Here is a 16,895-nt window from a genome sequence, read left to right as displayed (position 1 = left end):
TTTATTGTGTTAACTGTGCAGTTGCTCCAATACTTAGGAAAAAAGAAAATCCTTTAGTAAAATTGTCATAAAATGTATCTATTCATGGCATGAGACACTCCTTGCTGCTAAAGCATAACGCAGGATGTTTGTATGACAGTTTAGTATCATTGATAAAATGTACAGCCTTTAAGATGTTTCCCCCATCAACATATCTCTGAGCTTGCTCAGAATATCTCATTAGTTTTCCTTCAATGTGAATAATTAGGAAAATATATAAATCAAAACTAGCCTATCACTAAGGGACATGATACATCCAGGACAGGCAGCAATTATCCTGGCACTGAGGGACAAATATTTTGACCTTTTAAAGGATTTACAAACAGGAAAAATGGTAAAAAAAAAAATTTTCTTTCACATATTAAGGTATGGGGAAGTCACTCTGGTTTAAGCATGATTTAACTAGAACAGCCATTTTGTGGCCTATTTAATATCCATTGTACATGTGCCTTAATTATAAAGGGAAAATACATTTAGAAATCAAAATAAATTAGCTGTGGTTCATACATCCAGACTAGAGCTGGATGACCATCGTGAATAAGGCTTCAGATACGCTCCTGTATTACTAAGGACTTAAATTTTCTGCACTGTATCAGGCTTAAGACAACCCAGAGACAGTGCGTGCCCCTAAGGGATACTTTTTCCTTGCCCCCACCCCCAACAACCCCCACACCACCACAGCAAGGGCCACCAAGAGTCAGGGCATAAACTGCCTCTGAGAAATCTGTAGGTGGACACTGGGCTATGCACCCCAATCCAGGTTGTATTCAAGGTTTAATTACACTTACCCTGCTTCCCAGCAAAAGAGAGCCATTCATCAAATCAGAAGTGGAATATAAACTACGGGCAGTTATCGAAGAGGCCACTCCCTTAAACAAATTTCAGATGGGCATTTCAGGAGGAATTTCTAATTTGGATAATTCCTTTCTAGGACTCTGGACAGGGCACAAGACCACGAAAAACATAAAGGGATCCCCTCTGATAAAAATAAACTAAATTCAGGATCCTGAACACTAGTAACCGAATCATAGACAGAAGTGGCCTTGGATACACCATTTATTGGGGGTCCTTTCTGGTCCAGCGGGGAAAAGTTTCAGAAAAAGAGATCTTTGGCTCTTTAACTCTTAAGAATAAGGGGTGTAGAAGCCCTCAGAGGGGTGAGACAAGCTGGGACCTGGGACCTGGGCTCTTTGCTGCAGGGCTTATACATGGACAAATGTCTTCCTGAGCAACAAAATACAAAGAAACTATAAGGGACCAAAAACAAACTGCATACATGCTCAGTTAGGTCAAATTATGAACAAAATATAAAAAGGCATGAACAAAAGCAGGGGACTGCCCATGGATTTCTGCACATAGCACCACCAAGAGGGTGGACAGACCAAGTGAGCCACCCCACAGGATCTGTCCCCACCATCACCCCATGTAAGGGATCAGCAAGGAGGTGAACAAGGGCACCTGTTATTTGTTTCTGCTCCCTCCTGCTGCAGCAGGAGGTCCCAATAAAACCTTGCTTGAATTTCTCATCTGACCTATCAATTTCACTTGATTAAAAATTGCGAGAACCCTGGCAGGTAACAGATGCAGTTTGTCTGAGCCACAGTGTGGTAGCATGTGCTCATTTGGTTTTGCAGGTTAGGAGAACATCTGAAGTAGTATGTCTCCATACATCTCTGAGATCAGTGAGGACTACATTCCACGGAAATCTCAGTGAGTTCCCTTCAAGAAGCGGGAATCCGAGCTCGTCCGCAGAACCCCAGAAAACCTTCCCAGCAACCCTCCCCGTGCGGCCGGCCCATTCCAGGAGGTGGGGCCAGGAGCGCTGTGAACCACATTACCCGGAAGGCTCTGCGCCGCGCGGCGTCGGGTCTGGGCCAATGAGGACTCACAAGAGAGGCACTTCCGCGCGAAGGGAGGGCGTCTGGGCGGGCCTTCCGGAGTCCACCTCCGGCGACATTTTGTAAACTCGGAGCTGTCCGCTGGTCGGGAGCTTCGGGAGGAGGCCGGGCCGCCTGAGGTAAAGAGCCGCGAAGGGGCCCCGCCCGCTGCTCTGAGGCGGGTCTGAGGCTCGGGCGTGGCCGTCAGCCGGCCTGACTCTGTCGCGGGGCCGGACGAGGGACCGCCGTGGCCGGGGCCCACCTTAGCCCGCGGACGCCGGTGGCGGGGGCTGAGCTGATGGGTCCGATTCAGGTGAGTGCTGCGCCCTGCGCTCCGTCACCCAGCACGTCCCATTCTGCAGTATTTTTGTTCTTATCAGTGTGTGCTTATGAATGTCCTTTATTTACATTTATCCTTTCAAGGCTTGGTTTTTCGCATTTCGAAATATGACGTGCTTTTAAAAAGTGCACAGAACGTCCATATTGCAGTTGAATAACCAGCTCTGAAATTAGTATCTTTCGCCGCTGAAGTCAAGAAACGTGATATAAATAGGATTCCAGAAGCCATCTGTGCGGTCTTCCCAAAAGAGTTATCTCCATCCCCGAAGTTAGGGTATTGTCTGATGTTACAAGTTAGCATTTTCTTGCCTTTTATATATATAGTTTTGTCAACCATGCGGAAAATATTCAACGACTGTAGTTTAGTTTTGCTCGCTTGTTTTAAAACTTTATGAATGGAATCATATAAGTATCATGATGTGTTTTTCTTGGCACAGTATTATGTGATCTTATCCATGTATTCCATGGCTATCCATTCATTTTCCTTTTTGTGCGGTATTCTGTAGTATGAGCATATGAGTAAAACGTCATAATAAATTCTCCTGTTGAAGAATTTTCTTTGTTTATGGGTTTGGTTATGGTTTTTTTGGTCTATGTTTTCTGTATTTATCAACATTGCCACTGTAGTATCAGCCATGTGTTCTAGCATATACTCAGCATACATTTGTCTAGCATGTTAAAATTAATATTGTACTTAAATGAGCATTTCCATTTTTTGATCTTGTTTTGCTCCATGTTACTGATTTTAACTCAGCTCTTTGAAATTATTATACTTATTCGTAATCTATTCCATAGTTATATTTTGATAGACATTTACACATTACGTAAATTGACTGTTTTATAGTATACAGAGGGTTTTTGTTTTTAAGAGATTGTACTTTTCCAGTAATGTTTATATTACTGTTAAATAACCTCTGGTGATATTGCAAGAGGAAATGGTTAGGATATTTTGTTAAAATACTTGTTTTAAGGGGGCAGAAATGATAAAAAATTATAATGCTTCAAAACCATAACAGGATATTTAGAACCCAAGAAGATGTTTTTATGTTTATATAATTAGAATGGGATAGAGGTCCTATAGCTTGTTTCTTTTCTCTTAAGTTTAAGCAGTCAGAAATCCCAAGTTATCCCGAACTGCTGGAGGCACTTTTACTGTGATTCTAGCAACAATCCCTTTATCAGAGGTTCATTTAGAATGTGAAGTCTATCACACTCGGAGAGAACAGCATGTAAGAAATTACAGATAACCTCTCTAAACATTTATGGAAAATTTTTAGCATCAAAAAATATAGATAAACATAAAAAGTACATAATCCTGAATTGTTTGTATAATGTTATAATAATTTCAAAACAATTTAATCTGTAAATTATGTAAGCTGGAATTTAATATAAAAGTAATTTTTACTATAACCAGAGTAAAATTTGAAAAGGAAGTATAAGAATTCTTGGCCAGCTGTTAGGACCAACTATGAGCTATGGGAAAAGAAGAATGTATTATTGGTGAGGGAGAAACATTACGGGGGGAATCAAGGAAGTGTCAGAGATAAGATAACTCTCTCTATATATATATGTATATGTGTGTATATATATATACACACACACAAAATAGATAACAAGGTCCTGCTAGATAGCACAGGGAACTATGTTCAGTATTCTGTAATAAACCATAATGAAACAAAAAGGAAGTGTCTGAAACAGACATGTACAATAAAATGAGACTTAATTTTGATATTTGTGGCTCAAGATTATAATAGTACTGTATGACCTGCCACAACCATTTTCTCCCCAACACCATCCCTTATTCTTCTGGCTCACTAGGCTCTAGTCACACTAACCTCATGATTGCTACTCAGACACATCCAGCATGACCCCAACAGAGAGGCTTTGCACCTGTTTCTCCCACTGCGGGAAAGCCTTTTCTCGAGATACCCACTTGACTTGACAGCACAACTCCATAACATTTTCTGCCCTCTTCTATGTGCTTTACTTTACTTTGCACCTTTATCTTCACCTGAAATATTAGGTGGTTCACGCATGTATCTTTTTTTGTCTGTGTCATGGTTGGGAATTCAGTGACGTGACCCTGCTCTTCCTGCAGGTTCCACGTTCAGCAGGACCACTTATGGCCCCTGCACTGGTGAGTGTCACGTGTCCTGGAACTCTTTTTGCTCCCACTCTTCCTGGCCTAGGTGTCTGGACACCCTAGAGAAACCCTAAGCCCGGTTCCTAAGTCCAGGCCACATGTTATATGGAGAGATTCCCCACGTTTGGCAACCTGCAGGCTGAGATGTGAAAGGTGTCCTAGGTATGGGGGTTAGTATGCACCAGTGCTTGGAGATGAGGTGGAGATGGGCGTGTTCTAGGCCTTGGAGGCGTCAGCTAGTGTCTGGTGAGAATAGAGAGCAAGGGAGCAAGTGTCAGGCCTGGAATGGTAGCCTGAGAAGTGCGGTTCCTGTTCTGAGAGTGATGGCAGCCATGGAGTTTTTGGAACAGAGGAGAAAAATGACCTGACTTAGGTTCTAACGGGCTACCCCTGGCTGCCGAGAGAACAGACTGGGGGAGAGGAAGACAAGGAGATCATGGAGGAGACTGTTGCATCTATCCAGAGGAGCACTGGTTGTGGCAGGACCAGAGTGGTGTATTATATTATTATATAATAATATGTGATATGATATTAGTGCATTATATTGGTGGATGTAGAGGTAAGAGAAATACTTGTTGGCTCCTGAATTTGTTTTTAAAGTAGGGGCTGACCCGAGTTTCTAATGTGGAGGGGTCACAGATGACTCCAAAGTTTTTGCCCTTTGCGTCCGGATGGTTGGGAGGGCCATCAACTCAGATGAGGAAGTCAGTGGCAGGAGTACTTTTCAGTGAGAATATTAGGAATTGGGTTTTGGCCACGCTGAGTTTCAGATGGTCCAGAGACTCCCAAGTGTAGGAGACAAGTGGACAGGTGAACATGCAGGGCTAGAGTGCTGGGGAGGGCTTCAGGTTGCTATCAGGGGACAAGGGAGGAGAGGGGGGCTGTGGATGTCACAAAGACATACAAGAGTAATGGTAATCAGCAGGAGGGGAGGGGAAAGTCCAGCACGTGGTCAAGGTTTTCATGAGGGCGTGGCTGTGAAGTTGACGCAGAGGGAAAACAGTAAAGGAGGTGGGGTGATAGCAGAGTCAGGCTGGTGCTTATTCACCCTCTCCGGCACCCACCAGGTTTTTGTCAGAACGTCAGATAGTTTACCTAAGGTGCGTCAGGTGGGTGTGGACTTTGAATGGTGTTATGTGGACAGAGATTGTAACTGGTGAAGAGACAGGATGTGCAGTATAGAAGTGGAACCTGACCAGGGGTGTTTAGATCTGCATGCTGTGACTGAGGTTGAAGTCGGGAACAAGGCCTCTTCAGAACAGGACTAGGGGGTGCACAGTAGGATCCTGTTGCACTTGCCAAGCCCTTTTTGAATGCTCTGTGTGGGTGGGTATGTGAGGAGGCCAGAGAAATGCCGATTTTGTGGGCCTGGTGGTGGTGATGGGGTCAGGAGTATGAGGAGGTCTGGTGAGTAATATGCACACGGAGGAGGTGTGTGAATGAACTGCCCTGGGGCCCTGGCACTAGGAGCTTAAGAGAAAAGGATGGACCCAGGTGTGTTTGTGTCTGGGAGATGTGGTCGTGGGGACTCTCAGGCGCTTATCTTGCAGGAAAGGGGGGCCTGTACAGCAGGCCCAGAGCTTAGATGGCCTCTCTCTGTCCCCCTGCCTGTGGTTGCTGAGAGTTGGACCTAGTGATTAAGGAGGCATGGAGAGGCTGGGTACCACTACCCTTGAAGCTGGGGAGCTGGGGAGGAGGATGAGGGCAGAGTGAATATGGGCTGGAGTTGGGGGTACTTACAAGGTCCTGGAGAGAGAGGGGCTGCTCATGGACACATCTGTCCCCATCATCACAGGGCACTGTGACCTTTGAGGAGGTGGCTGTGTACTTTTCCCAGGAGGAATGGAGGCTCCTTGATGAGACTCAGAGACTCCTGTACCGGGATGTGATGCTGGAGAACTTTGTACTGGTTGCATCATTGGGTAAGACCTTCACACCTCTCCCAGCATCCTGGGCTGGTCTCCACTTTCTTCCCAAGCTAGACAATGGGCACATCTCTGTTACTGCTTCCCTGCCTCATGTGCTGTGGGCGCCAAGGGTGGGTGTGTATACTGCCTCCTTTTACAAGTAGCCCCCATAACAGCTGCTCAAAGGTTTTCTGGGTCAAAAGACTTGGAATTAGTCCAGTGGGTTCCATCAGTCTCAGCCACTCCCTGCTAAGCTGACTCTGTAGCCCCTAGGCCACCTCTGCTCCAAGGTTCTGTCCCCTTCCAGCTGATGTTTCCTGGGGCATGGCTGTACAAGGAAATTGTTGGGACCCAACATGGTCAGTACTTGTGGGGTCCACATGGCTGTTTCTGTGAGACTTCCTGAGACATTCCTTTTGTGATATATGGCTTCATGATTTGTTCCCACCAGGCCAGTACTGACTGCTCACCTGTCCTGTCTTTCCCTTAGGACTTGCATCTTCTAGGTCCCATGTTGTTGTCCAGCTGGAGCTGGGAGGAGAACCCTGGGTACATGACAGAGTGGACATGACTCCAGGCACAGCAAGAGGGGCTCAGAGTGGGCCTGGCCCTGGTGGTTGGCATCAGGGGGAGGATGTGAGATCATGGCCTGTGCCCCTCCTTTCTATCTTTCTTCCACATTCTGGACACTCTGCTCCTTCTGTCATTTCTACTCTGACTTCCAACCCAGGCTTATCCCTCACCTCCCTGACTCCCACTGCTCATTGGTTCTCTCCGTCACTCTCTGGTATTGGCCTACACTTAATGTGTCATAAGGTCTGCACGTGTCCTTAAAATAGTCCTTGAATACCAGCTCCTCAGTGACAGTTGGAGTTTCCTGGGCCTGGACACACCCTTCCACACAGCACACTTGTGTCACCGGCTGCCAAGGCCCTGGTGCAAACCGTTCCTGGAGGAGTGAGTTGTGGACCCCTGGCTCCTCCCTGCACTCCACCCCATCCTTGTGTCTTTTGTCTGGTGAGTCTCCCCTTGTCCCGTGGCATCTAGAGGCCCAGTGCTGCACAGCAGCCCTCTCCTAAGTGCCCCCAGCTCCCCTGTCCTGAACAGTCCCACGGATTTGTTCCTTGGTATGCCAGACACACATTTGTGATGGGGCTGCCTCCTCCCAAAACCTACATGAAGTTCACTAGCATCGTTCTGCTTTCAGGTTGTTGGCGCCGAGCAGAGGACAAGGAGACAACTTGTGTGCAAGAAGTTTCTGGAAAAGGGCCACAAGTAAATACTTCAAAGGCGGACCTGTCCACCCAGAAGGCCTACCCCTGGGAGTTACGTAGCCTGGACTTAGAAGGTGGTTTCTATCTAGCTGAGGACCTGGGAACAATCTCTGGCCAGAAACCATGTGGGGCAGGTGTGAAATTTCCCCAGCACAGTGGAGAGAAAGTGTTTAAAAGAGACGTGCATAAGGCCTTTATGAAGAGCCGCATAGTCCGTGCGTCCAAGAAGTCTTCCACGTGCCAGGAGGCTGGGACGGATTCTGCTGGTAGCTCTGGCCGCCTCCGGCACCAGGTCACACCACAGAAGGACACCGAGTGTGTGGAGGCCTCTCACAGTGGACAGAGGCACTATAAGTGCAGTGAATGTGGGAAAGCCTTCTGCCGCAAATACAGACTTGCTCAGCACCAGAGAGTCCACACTGGAGAAAGGCCTTATAAGTGCAGTGAATGTGGGAAAACCTTCAGCTATAAACACATACTTGTTCAGCACCGGAGGGTCCACACTGGAGAAAGGCCATATGAGTGCAGCGAATGTGGGAAAGCCTTTAGCAACAAACCCACACTTGTTCGGCACCAGCGAATTCACACCGGAGAAAGGCCTTATGAGTGTAGTGAATGTGGGAAATTCTTTAGCCAAAGCTCTAGCCTTAGTGAACATCAGAGAATTCACACTGGGTCACGGCCCTATAAATGCAGTGAATGTGGAAAATTCTTTACTTCCAACTCCAACCTAATTAAACACCAGAGAGTCCACACAGGAACAAGACCTTATGAGTGCAGTGAATGTGGGAAATTCTTTAACCAAAGTCCCAGCCTCATTAAACATCAGAGAATCCACACTGGGGAAAGGCCATATGAATGTACTGAATGTGGGAAACTTTTTAGCCAGAGCTCTACTCTAATTAAGCACCAGAGGGTTCACACTGGAGCAAGGCCTTATAAGTGCACAGAATGTGGGAAACTTTTTAGCCAAAGCTTTGGCCTCACTCAGCATCAGAAAGTTCACACTGGAGAAAGACCACTTGAGTGCACAGAATGTGGTGAATGCTTTAGCCAAAGCACCCAACTTACTCAGCACCGAAAAGTTCACAGAGGAGAGAGGCCTCTGGATTGCAGCAACTGTGGAAAAGTCTTCAGTCAGAAGTCTGCTCTGATTGAGCACCAGAAACTTCACAGCCCAGACAGGCCTTACGAGTGCAGTGAGTGTGAGAAAGCATTCAGCAGACGGTCTAACCTCATTCGCCACCAGAAAGTTCACGCTGGAGAAAAGCCATCGAATGAGACAGGGACGGCAGGGAAGGAGCTACGTCCTTGTTGACCGCGTCACACTAAATAGGCTTTGTCCGGGAGCCATCAACCTGAAGTTGAACACCATAGACCTGAACATCCGTTGTGTGGAGATTGCCTGGGAGTACCAGGCTCGTAGGCAGCTTTGAAGGAGCACATTGTACTTTCTAACCTGCCCAGGGCCCTTGCCAGACTTCCGTCGCTGAGTTCTATGGTAGAAGTCATGTTACCTCTACCAAGTGGCAGATCGCCCCACTGGGCATCCGTCATCTGTGAGCTGGGTGACCTTCGTGCGTGCCCATCACCTGGAGGGAAGCGTGAGCAGTCTGAGCACTCTGGTGGTGTCACTCTCTTCTGCCTGACTGACCAGGACATGGACCTAACTGAGACAGCTTGAACAGGACCCAGTCTGGGTTCGCCAGAGGTCCCCTTCTTCAGTGGCATTGTCTCTTGTAGTGCCCAGGATGCATCTTTCTTGCTCCACGTGACCCAGTTTCGGAACTTTGTATACCTTGGTGGGAATAGTATAACGGCAGAGAATGGTTTTCACTTCAGCTTGGTCTAATTTGCTTTCTTGTCCGAGGCCTCCTGGTGCAGACTACAGGGCTTTGTGTGACTAACCTTGTGACATAACGTAAAGGGTTTTAGGATTCCCATGGTGGCTCCAGCTTGTTTATCTCAAGGCCATTGATACACATGAATGAGAATGGAAATCATCTAGTCCAGGGATGTGACTTTTCTGACTCAGGTAGAGTTCTTGGACAACTCAAGTGAACACGTCTTTCTTGGCTCCCCGGCGTTCTTTGCTACTGCGGCAGAGTCCCTCCCATGAGGTAGGAGAGGTGATGGAGTTAACTTGTGGTTACCAGAGTTCCTTCCACTTTTCCAAAAAGGAGGTTCAGATTTTATGTAAAGCCAATTTCTGTTAAAACTTCATTGAGCTAGACTGTTGGTATACAAAGCACCGAACATACTGAAAATGTACAGCGCGGTTAGTGTTAATATGTAAACTCACAGAACCGTGGTCATAACAACAAACATCTGTCGCTTCCACAGCTACCTTCTGACATCTCTCCCCAGACGGCCAGGCAACTACCATTGATTTACTGCCTTTCACATTCGTATTTGCCTTGTTCTCTCGCGGTGCAGAATCATTTTGAGAATCATCCTGTGGCAGATGTGAATAGTGCATTTTTTTTAAATTCCTGAAAGATACACTGTATATACTGTCATTTGACTGGGTTTATCCATTCATCTGTTAACGGATAAATGGGGTTTTGTGGTTTGTTTCCAGTATGGCTATCACAGATATGCTTACTATGAACCATGTACATAAAATTCTTTATTTGAATATATAGTTTCATATTCTGAAGTGAATGGCTGTACCCTTTTGCCTCCCCACCTGGAGTACGAGAGCATTCCAGTTCCCTTATGTTCCTCACCAGCACGGGTTTTTAAAGTGTGTAGTGGTATCTCACTGTGGTCTGATTGCATTTTCCTAATGATTTATGATCTTGGACATTTTTAATGTGTTGCTAGCTGTGTATCTTTGATAGAGTGTTTTATTGAAGTATAGCTGATTTATAATGTATTAATGGAATGTCTGTTCATCTTATTTATTTACCACTTGTTAATGAATGTTGGCTGGTATTTCCCTAATAACTGAGAAGACAATAAATGTGTTGGAACGTCACTGCCTTCAGGGACTTTGCTGGGTGGAATAAAATGTTTGTGCTGTCATCCACAATGTGTGGTCCTCATTACTAACATTCAAAAATGGTGGCCCTTGGCATGATCTGAGGGTGTAGTCTTTGGTGGGCTGATGTAAAAAGGTTGTTCCTCAGACACCCGTGCAGGCTTAGTTTTAGGGGTTGGTGGTTCCAACCAGTCTTAGTCGGTTCGAACTGGACAAGAGCTGACTCCCAAGTTGCTAAAAAAAACCCCAAACTTGAGCCCCCGTTACTGTAGTGATCCCCACATGAGGGTGTCATCTACAGGGGTCACCAAGGAGTCTTGAGATTCATTCCCTAGGCCACGTGAAGCTTGGAGGGTATGCAGTTACAGAGGGGGAAGAAGCGAGCTCAAGCAGTGAAGGCAGTTCACAAGCAGAGGGGTTTCAGCAAGCTGTTCCCTCTCCCGGGGCTCTGTAAGGCAAGCTCAGGAGTTCCTGCTAGTCCCCAGCGTCTGCTGACCTGATGGGGCACGGTTTCAAGGCCACCGAACATGGACTTGGGAAGACGTGTGCAGTAGCACCCCGTTACGTTCTGTTTCCATTACACAGACACCCACAAACAACCTTAAGAGCACAGACGATAGTAAAATGTAGTAAAATAAGGGACAAGTTTTGAGCATTTTTACGTCAACAACTTGTAAAGGATTGTAACACCACAGGCCTGAGTTGTCCGATTCTCTGTTCAATCCAAAGAAATATTTGGCACAGACTTGCCCAGCTCCTGGGCAGGAACCTCTAAGCCCTGGAAACATTCGACCTAATGAGAGTGTCTTTCCTTATTCTGGGGCCTTGGGCCGTGCTAGGTAGCTTCTGCTACTGACATGACATTCGGAGAAGCTAGAGAGAGTAACTATGATCCAGGCAGAGCTGCTCCTCGTCTATGTGACGGATAGTAAAACATACCTGGACAACGCCGAGGCTCATGTGGGGTGTCCGTGGGGCTCCCTGGTTAGCAGCAGTTCCTGTGAGTTGTCGCACATCTCTGTCATGAGACAAACCAGAAGATTAACTGGAAGCTGGCAACTTGGCCCCAGGCTCTGTCCTATTGTGCCATCTTCTTTTGATGCTTTTCCCTGAGTCCTGTAGATTCTGAGGGTTTTCCAGAACATCATTGTGTTTTTAAAAGCTTTGCTAAGAATAATTGACTTAAAATACACTTGAAGGGCAGGGTTTGATAAAGCTCTGGCACAGGCTTAACACGTCTGAAGCCAAAAGTGTTCTCGTGCCATTTGTAATTTTATCCCCTCTTTAAACCTACAGAATTGATGCTAGAAGTTATTCCCCCTTTTTGTGACAGGTGTTTTCAAACATATACAAAAACAGAAAGGACTGTGTCTGCAGCCCAATGGGCCCATCTCCAAATTTTCACCATTATTGTTTCTTGGATGTTCTTTCATTTTATTCCCTGGATCACATCACTGGGTCATTTTTACATAGACTGCCTAGCCCCACCTCATGTAACTCCTGAATCATTCAGAATGCATTTTCAAAGATGTACGTAAGCACTTTTTCATAACTTCCATAATTTGATCACACAAATACAGGAATGCCCTGCTTTTTGAAAGTTCACCTTACACCACATTGATTTTATGAAAGACTAATCAAAAGAAATCTGAAAAGAATTTTAGTCGCTCTTATGAAAATAGCCACTACACTATACACTGTAGATTCTTTCATAATTGAAGTGGCTTATCTAGAACTTTCAGAAAGCAGGGGATACTCCCCCATTATGGCATTTCAGCTTATGAAAAGTTTCATAGGAAAGATCTACCTGGGGTTAGGAGAAACCTGTAATTAAGACTCTGTTACTAGGGGAGGGTATAGCTCAGTGTCTGGAGTGAGTGCTTAGCACACATGAGGTCATGGGTTCAATTCCCTGTACCTCCATTAAAAAAAAAAAAGCTAATTACCCCTCATCCAAAAAAAAAAGACTATATTACTAAATTGTATATCTGGAGGGAACTCGACTTTGAAAAGATGCATGCACCCCAATGTTCACGGCAGCACCATTTACAATAGCCAAGACACGGAAACAACCTAAATCCATCATCCATGGACAGATGACTGGATAAAGAAGCTGTGATATAGTTATACAATGGAATACGACTCAGCCATAAAAAGGAATAGTGCCATTTGCAGCAATATAATAGCACAGGAAACTATATTCACTACTTAATACATATAATGAGAAAGAATATATTCATGTATAAGTATAAAGGAAACATTATGCTGTATACCAGGAGTTGACACCACATTGTAAACTGACTACATTTCAAATAAAAAAATTTAACAAGACTGTTCCTACATTGTGTTAATTTCCTATAGCTGCTATAACGAGTTAACACAATCTTGATGGTTTAAGGCAATGTCCATGTAACTGTTTTACTATTCTGGACGTCAGAAGTCTCTTCCAAAGGAATAGTCAAGGTGTTAGCAGGGCCCGTGGGCCCTCTGGAGGCTTTGGGGGTGAATCCCTGTTCTTGCCTTTTGCAAAGTCAGGCGCTACATTCTTTGCATTTGTTGGCTCATGACCACTTCCTTCCTCTTCAAAGGCCAGCAGTGTACCATTTTCTTTAGTCATCAAATTGCTTTCCGCTATATAGTAGGATCTCCCTCTGCCTCTCTTTTTAAGGAGACTTGTGAGTACATCACTGGGCAAACATAATTTTAGCATAATCTCACCACAAACTCGCTGTCACACTTGCACAGTCTCTTACTATATAAAGTGACATGTACAATGTCGTGGGATGAAGACACGGACATCTTTAGGGGACATCTATCAGCCTGCCACACTGAATTTGACTCTTAAAAGTGTGTTTTAAGGCATACTCATTACAATCAGGATGCAAAATTTACACCCATCCCCTGTAATTTCTGTAAACTAGGTCTTGAAGAGATGAAGAATTCAGGTCTAGTCTGGCTGGACAGTTGTGCCATGTGGCACTCCTGGAGATACACTGGGTAGGACAGGTGTGTGAAAATGTTCTCTAGACAACAGTAGGGAAGAGATGGGTTTAAATCAAAGTGTTTTTTTGTTTTGTTTCCAGAACTAGTTATTAAATTGCAGAAAGTTCGAAATGCCTGATACTGTGAAAAGGTTACAGCACGTCCTAGTGAACACGATAACCCAGTAAGACCAACAACCGAGCCTCTGCCTGCTTGCAGCTCTTGGCAACCTGCAGTCACCCTGTCCCTGCTGGCCCTTTCCTGAATATGCAAGCCCCCCAGGCTTAAAACTTCCCTGGTCCAGGTCTTTGAGAGCTATCTTCCTGTCTCCTTACTTCTCACAAGTAGTAAATGCTTCTGCTTCAACTGAACGTACTTGCTGTGTTCACTGGCTGTGCACCCAAGGGAAGGACCCATTAAATCCAGTAACAATAATGACACCTCAGCACAACCCGGAGGCCCCTGCATAGGCTTCCTGGGGACACTGTGATGAGGGCAGCATTCTGCATCACCCCCGCCCAGCAAGACTGCACACACACATGTGCATTATACTGCATCCACGAAGACAAGATGCGATAGTCCTGAGACACACAGCTGGCATTTACAATGTGCAACAGAGGCTTGTGTGAAATGGAGGGAGGTGCTGAACCACCCCAGCAGGTATGAGGACACAAATGCACAAATGCTCTAGGGACCCCTGTGAGGCAGGTATGGGACAGGGAGGTCCGGAAGCCTGGTGTGTGGATGCACACAGGATCACACAACCACACACATGCAGGTGTGACCAGGTGGTCTCACCCCGGCTTGGAGAAACTCCCCCCTCTTCGCCATCCTAGCCCCAGTCCTGCAGGTCTGACGATGCACTGACGGTGGTCAGAACAGAAGCCTGGTGCACATGTTGCCACAACCTGGAGCCCCACACAAACACACAGGGACACGTGATGGACGCAGATCAGCCCACGCCTTGGTAGCAGAAAACTTTACCCGGAAATGCCTGCTAAGAAGACCGGAGAAGCACAGTCGGAGGAGGGCAGGGGGCAGGGCCGCTGGAGGTTAGGGGCTTTTCTAGGGGGTCAGCCTGCACTGGGTCAGTTTCAGGGACAGTGGATCCAAAGCGATCTGGAGAGGGAAGGGACTATGTTCCTGGGCCGTTAGGCACCGTTCGAGTGATTCGTGTTTCACCCGGCGGGGTGGGTGATCACGGAGCTCTGTGGCCATCCTGGGGGAGTCCTATTTCTGTCCTATCGTGGTGTTTCTTGGGTTCTTTACTCCCGAGTAGGCGGGCGTTTCGAAGTCTACCCGAGAATTCTTCTTGGTATTCTAATGCAACTACAACAAACACAGTGAAACACAGAGCTAACTTAAATTCCTGTTAAATTCAGGAAAACAAACACGGAGAAGAAATCTCACCGCATAATTTCATAAAAGTTCTCTGTAAAAGCGGCCTCCCGCTTCCACGGCGTTTGGACAGAGCAGACCAGGGACGCCCCCCTCCAGCCTCCCGCGCCCTCCCCGCTTCCTTCCGCTCGCAGCTTTGGACCCAGCCTCCCGGCATCACGGCCTCCGGGACCAGCAACACCGCTCCGGGCTTAGCTCCTTACGGCCGCCCAGCCGTGCGCTCCGGGGAGCATCTCGGCGACTCCCCGGGGGGGCGCCGTCCCCGCGAATCGGCGCAGGAGGCGCGCCCGGGCGCCGAGCTGCGCTGAAGACGGAGGAGCAGCGGGCGGCGGCCCCCCTCCCAGGACGCGGGGTTGGGGCGGGGGGTGGGGGCACCCGGGCGCTACGGGGGCCCCGGGGCGCGGGGAGCCCCGAGCCAGGCCCTTCGCGGTCCGCACGCCCTGCGCTCCGCCCGCGCAGACCCCGCCCCGCCGTGACTTCCCGGAGACGCGCGTCCTCGGTGAGCAGGTGCCGCGCATCAGGGGCGGGCGGCCCCGGGCTGCGCGGCGGGGTGTCTCCCCCGAAGGCTCAGAACCGCCGCGAGCCTCCGGAGCCCAGCGGGCTGGGAGGGGCCCCGGTGTCAGGGCTCCTGCCTGGAGCCTCTGGGCAGCTCTGTGACCACCCCGGAGCCCCTCCCGAGCCTTCGACCAAATGGAAACAACAAAGCTTTTTGCAGGGGAAAAACATCTGTGAAGTGTCGTCCTAAAGTGCCTGGAACACGAATAGGTAAACCGCGATGCATGCGTGTGGCTGTGTGTGGGGCTCGCTGTTACTGCCCTAGTCTTGGTCCCACGACGCTCTTACCAGTCGGGGCGTTTTGAAATCCCTCCTCTGGGATTGTCTTTGGGGCTAATTTCAAAGCTGCATGAAATAATCCACATGAACTTTGGTTTAAAACAAAAGTATTGTCCGGAAAGATAAAAATAATCACGTCCTCACTCCGAGTCTTCCTTGGAGCCTCTTCCATGATCACGTACCTACTTCGTGTTGCCACATTTGGCGTGAACTCTTTTCTGGTGTTTTATCCAATATCGTTATTGCGCACACAGCTCTCAGTGGGGAAAAAAATCATTTTTTCCTCCAAAGTTATGTTTTTAGCATAGATTGTGTGCTTCCTCTGTTCCTTGGGAAAGCCGGTTGCCTTTTGTGGATGTTACTCTCTTTTATCTTCTGTCAGAATGATTATCTGGTCGCAGCAGCGGCTGTACAGGTATCCGAGCCCTGGGATCCGCAAGCCAGAGAATCCACTCCCGGGAAACACTTCCTGGCTCAAAGCGGAGGGTTATTCGTGCCGAACCTGGGAGCTCTTTGGGACAAAGTGGCCCATAAAGACACCTGGAGTGTGAAGGAGTGAGGGGCATCCCACCGAGTGAAGGACCCCTCAGGGTCCATTCTGTCCTCACCCACTTTTCTCTGCCTGGTCTTCATCTGTGTGGTCAGTCAGAGGGGGCTGCTCCACATGGCAAGCAATGTTTTCTGGGTGGTGGGACAAGGATGACAGAGACAGGGGTCCTGCCCTAGGGGAGGGCAGGCGCTCAGCACCAAGCGTGGCAAACATATGGGAAATCAGATGTGAGCTGTGAAATGATTCTGCTGCTGTGACAGAAGTGCAGCCAGAGTCATGAGTGAGGGAAGGGTGGAATCTTGGAGTCCCAGGACAGGTGAGCTGGGGTAGCGCGCCCTGGTGTGAGAGCTTTGCTTCCGGGGATGGAGAGGAATGCAAACCCTTCTGAGCTCTGCTGAGAATCGTGGGGGATGCCATGAACTGTGAGCGGTGCTTCAAATGGAAATGTCACTCGGTCGTGTCAGGTCTCCCCAGGACTTAGTGTTCTCAGTGAGAGTGGGAACACGGACTTTGGATGAAAGGCATAAGGAAAGAAGCAGACAGTAAATAAAAGGTGACATTATGTTGGA

The 16,895-nt window shown here is 47.6% G+C and overlaps 1 protein-coding gene across 1 annotated transcript; it reads left to right on the top strand.

Moving 5' to 3' along the window:
* Nucleotides 1-1,969: 1,969 nt before the first annotated feature.
* Nucleotides 1,970-10,606, top strand: LOC102537190 (uncharacterized). The gene is made up of 4 exons (XM_015249573.3): nt 1,970-2,229; nt 4,354-4,392; nt 6,194-6,320; nt 7,513-10,606. The coding sequence occupies exons 1-4, from the start codon at nt 2,215-2,217 to the stop codon at nt 8,895-8,897; spliced, it is 1,566 nt and encodes a 521-aa protein (XP_015105059.1). The 5' UTR covers nt 1,970-2,214; the 3' UTR covers nt 8,898-10,606.
* The last annotated feature ends 6,289 nt before the right edge of the window (nt 10,607-16,895 follow it).

This window comes from Vicugna pacos, chromosome 9 (assembly GCF_048564905.1).
Source record: "Vicugna pacos chromosome 9, VicPac4, whole genome shotgun sequence".
In the NCBI taxonomy this organism is placed as follows: domain Eukaryota; kingdom Metazoa; phylum Chordata; class Mammalia; order Artiodactyla; family Camelidae; genus Vicugna; species Vicugna pacos.
This window is presented reverse-complemented; position numbering and strand designations above follow the sequence as displayed.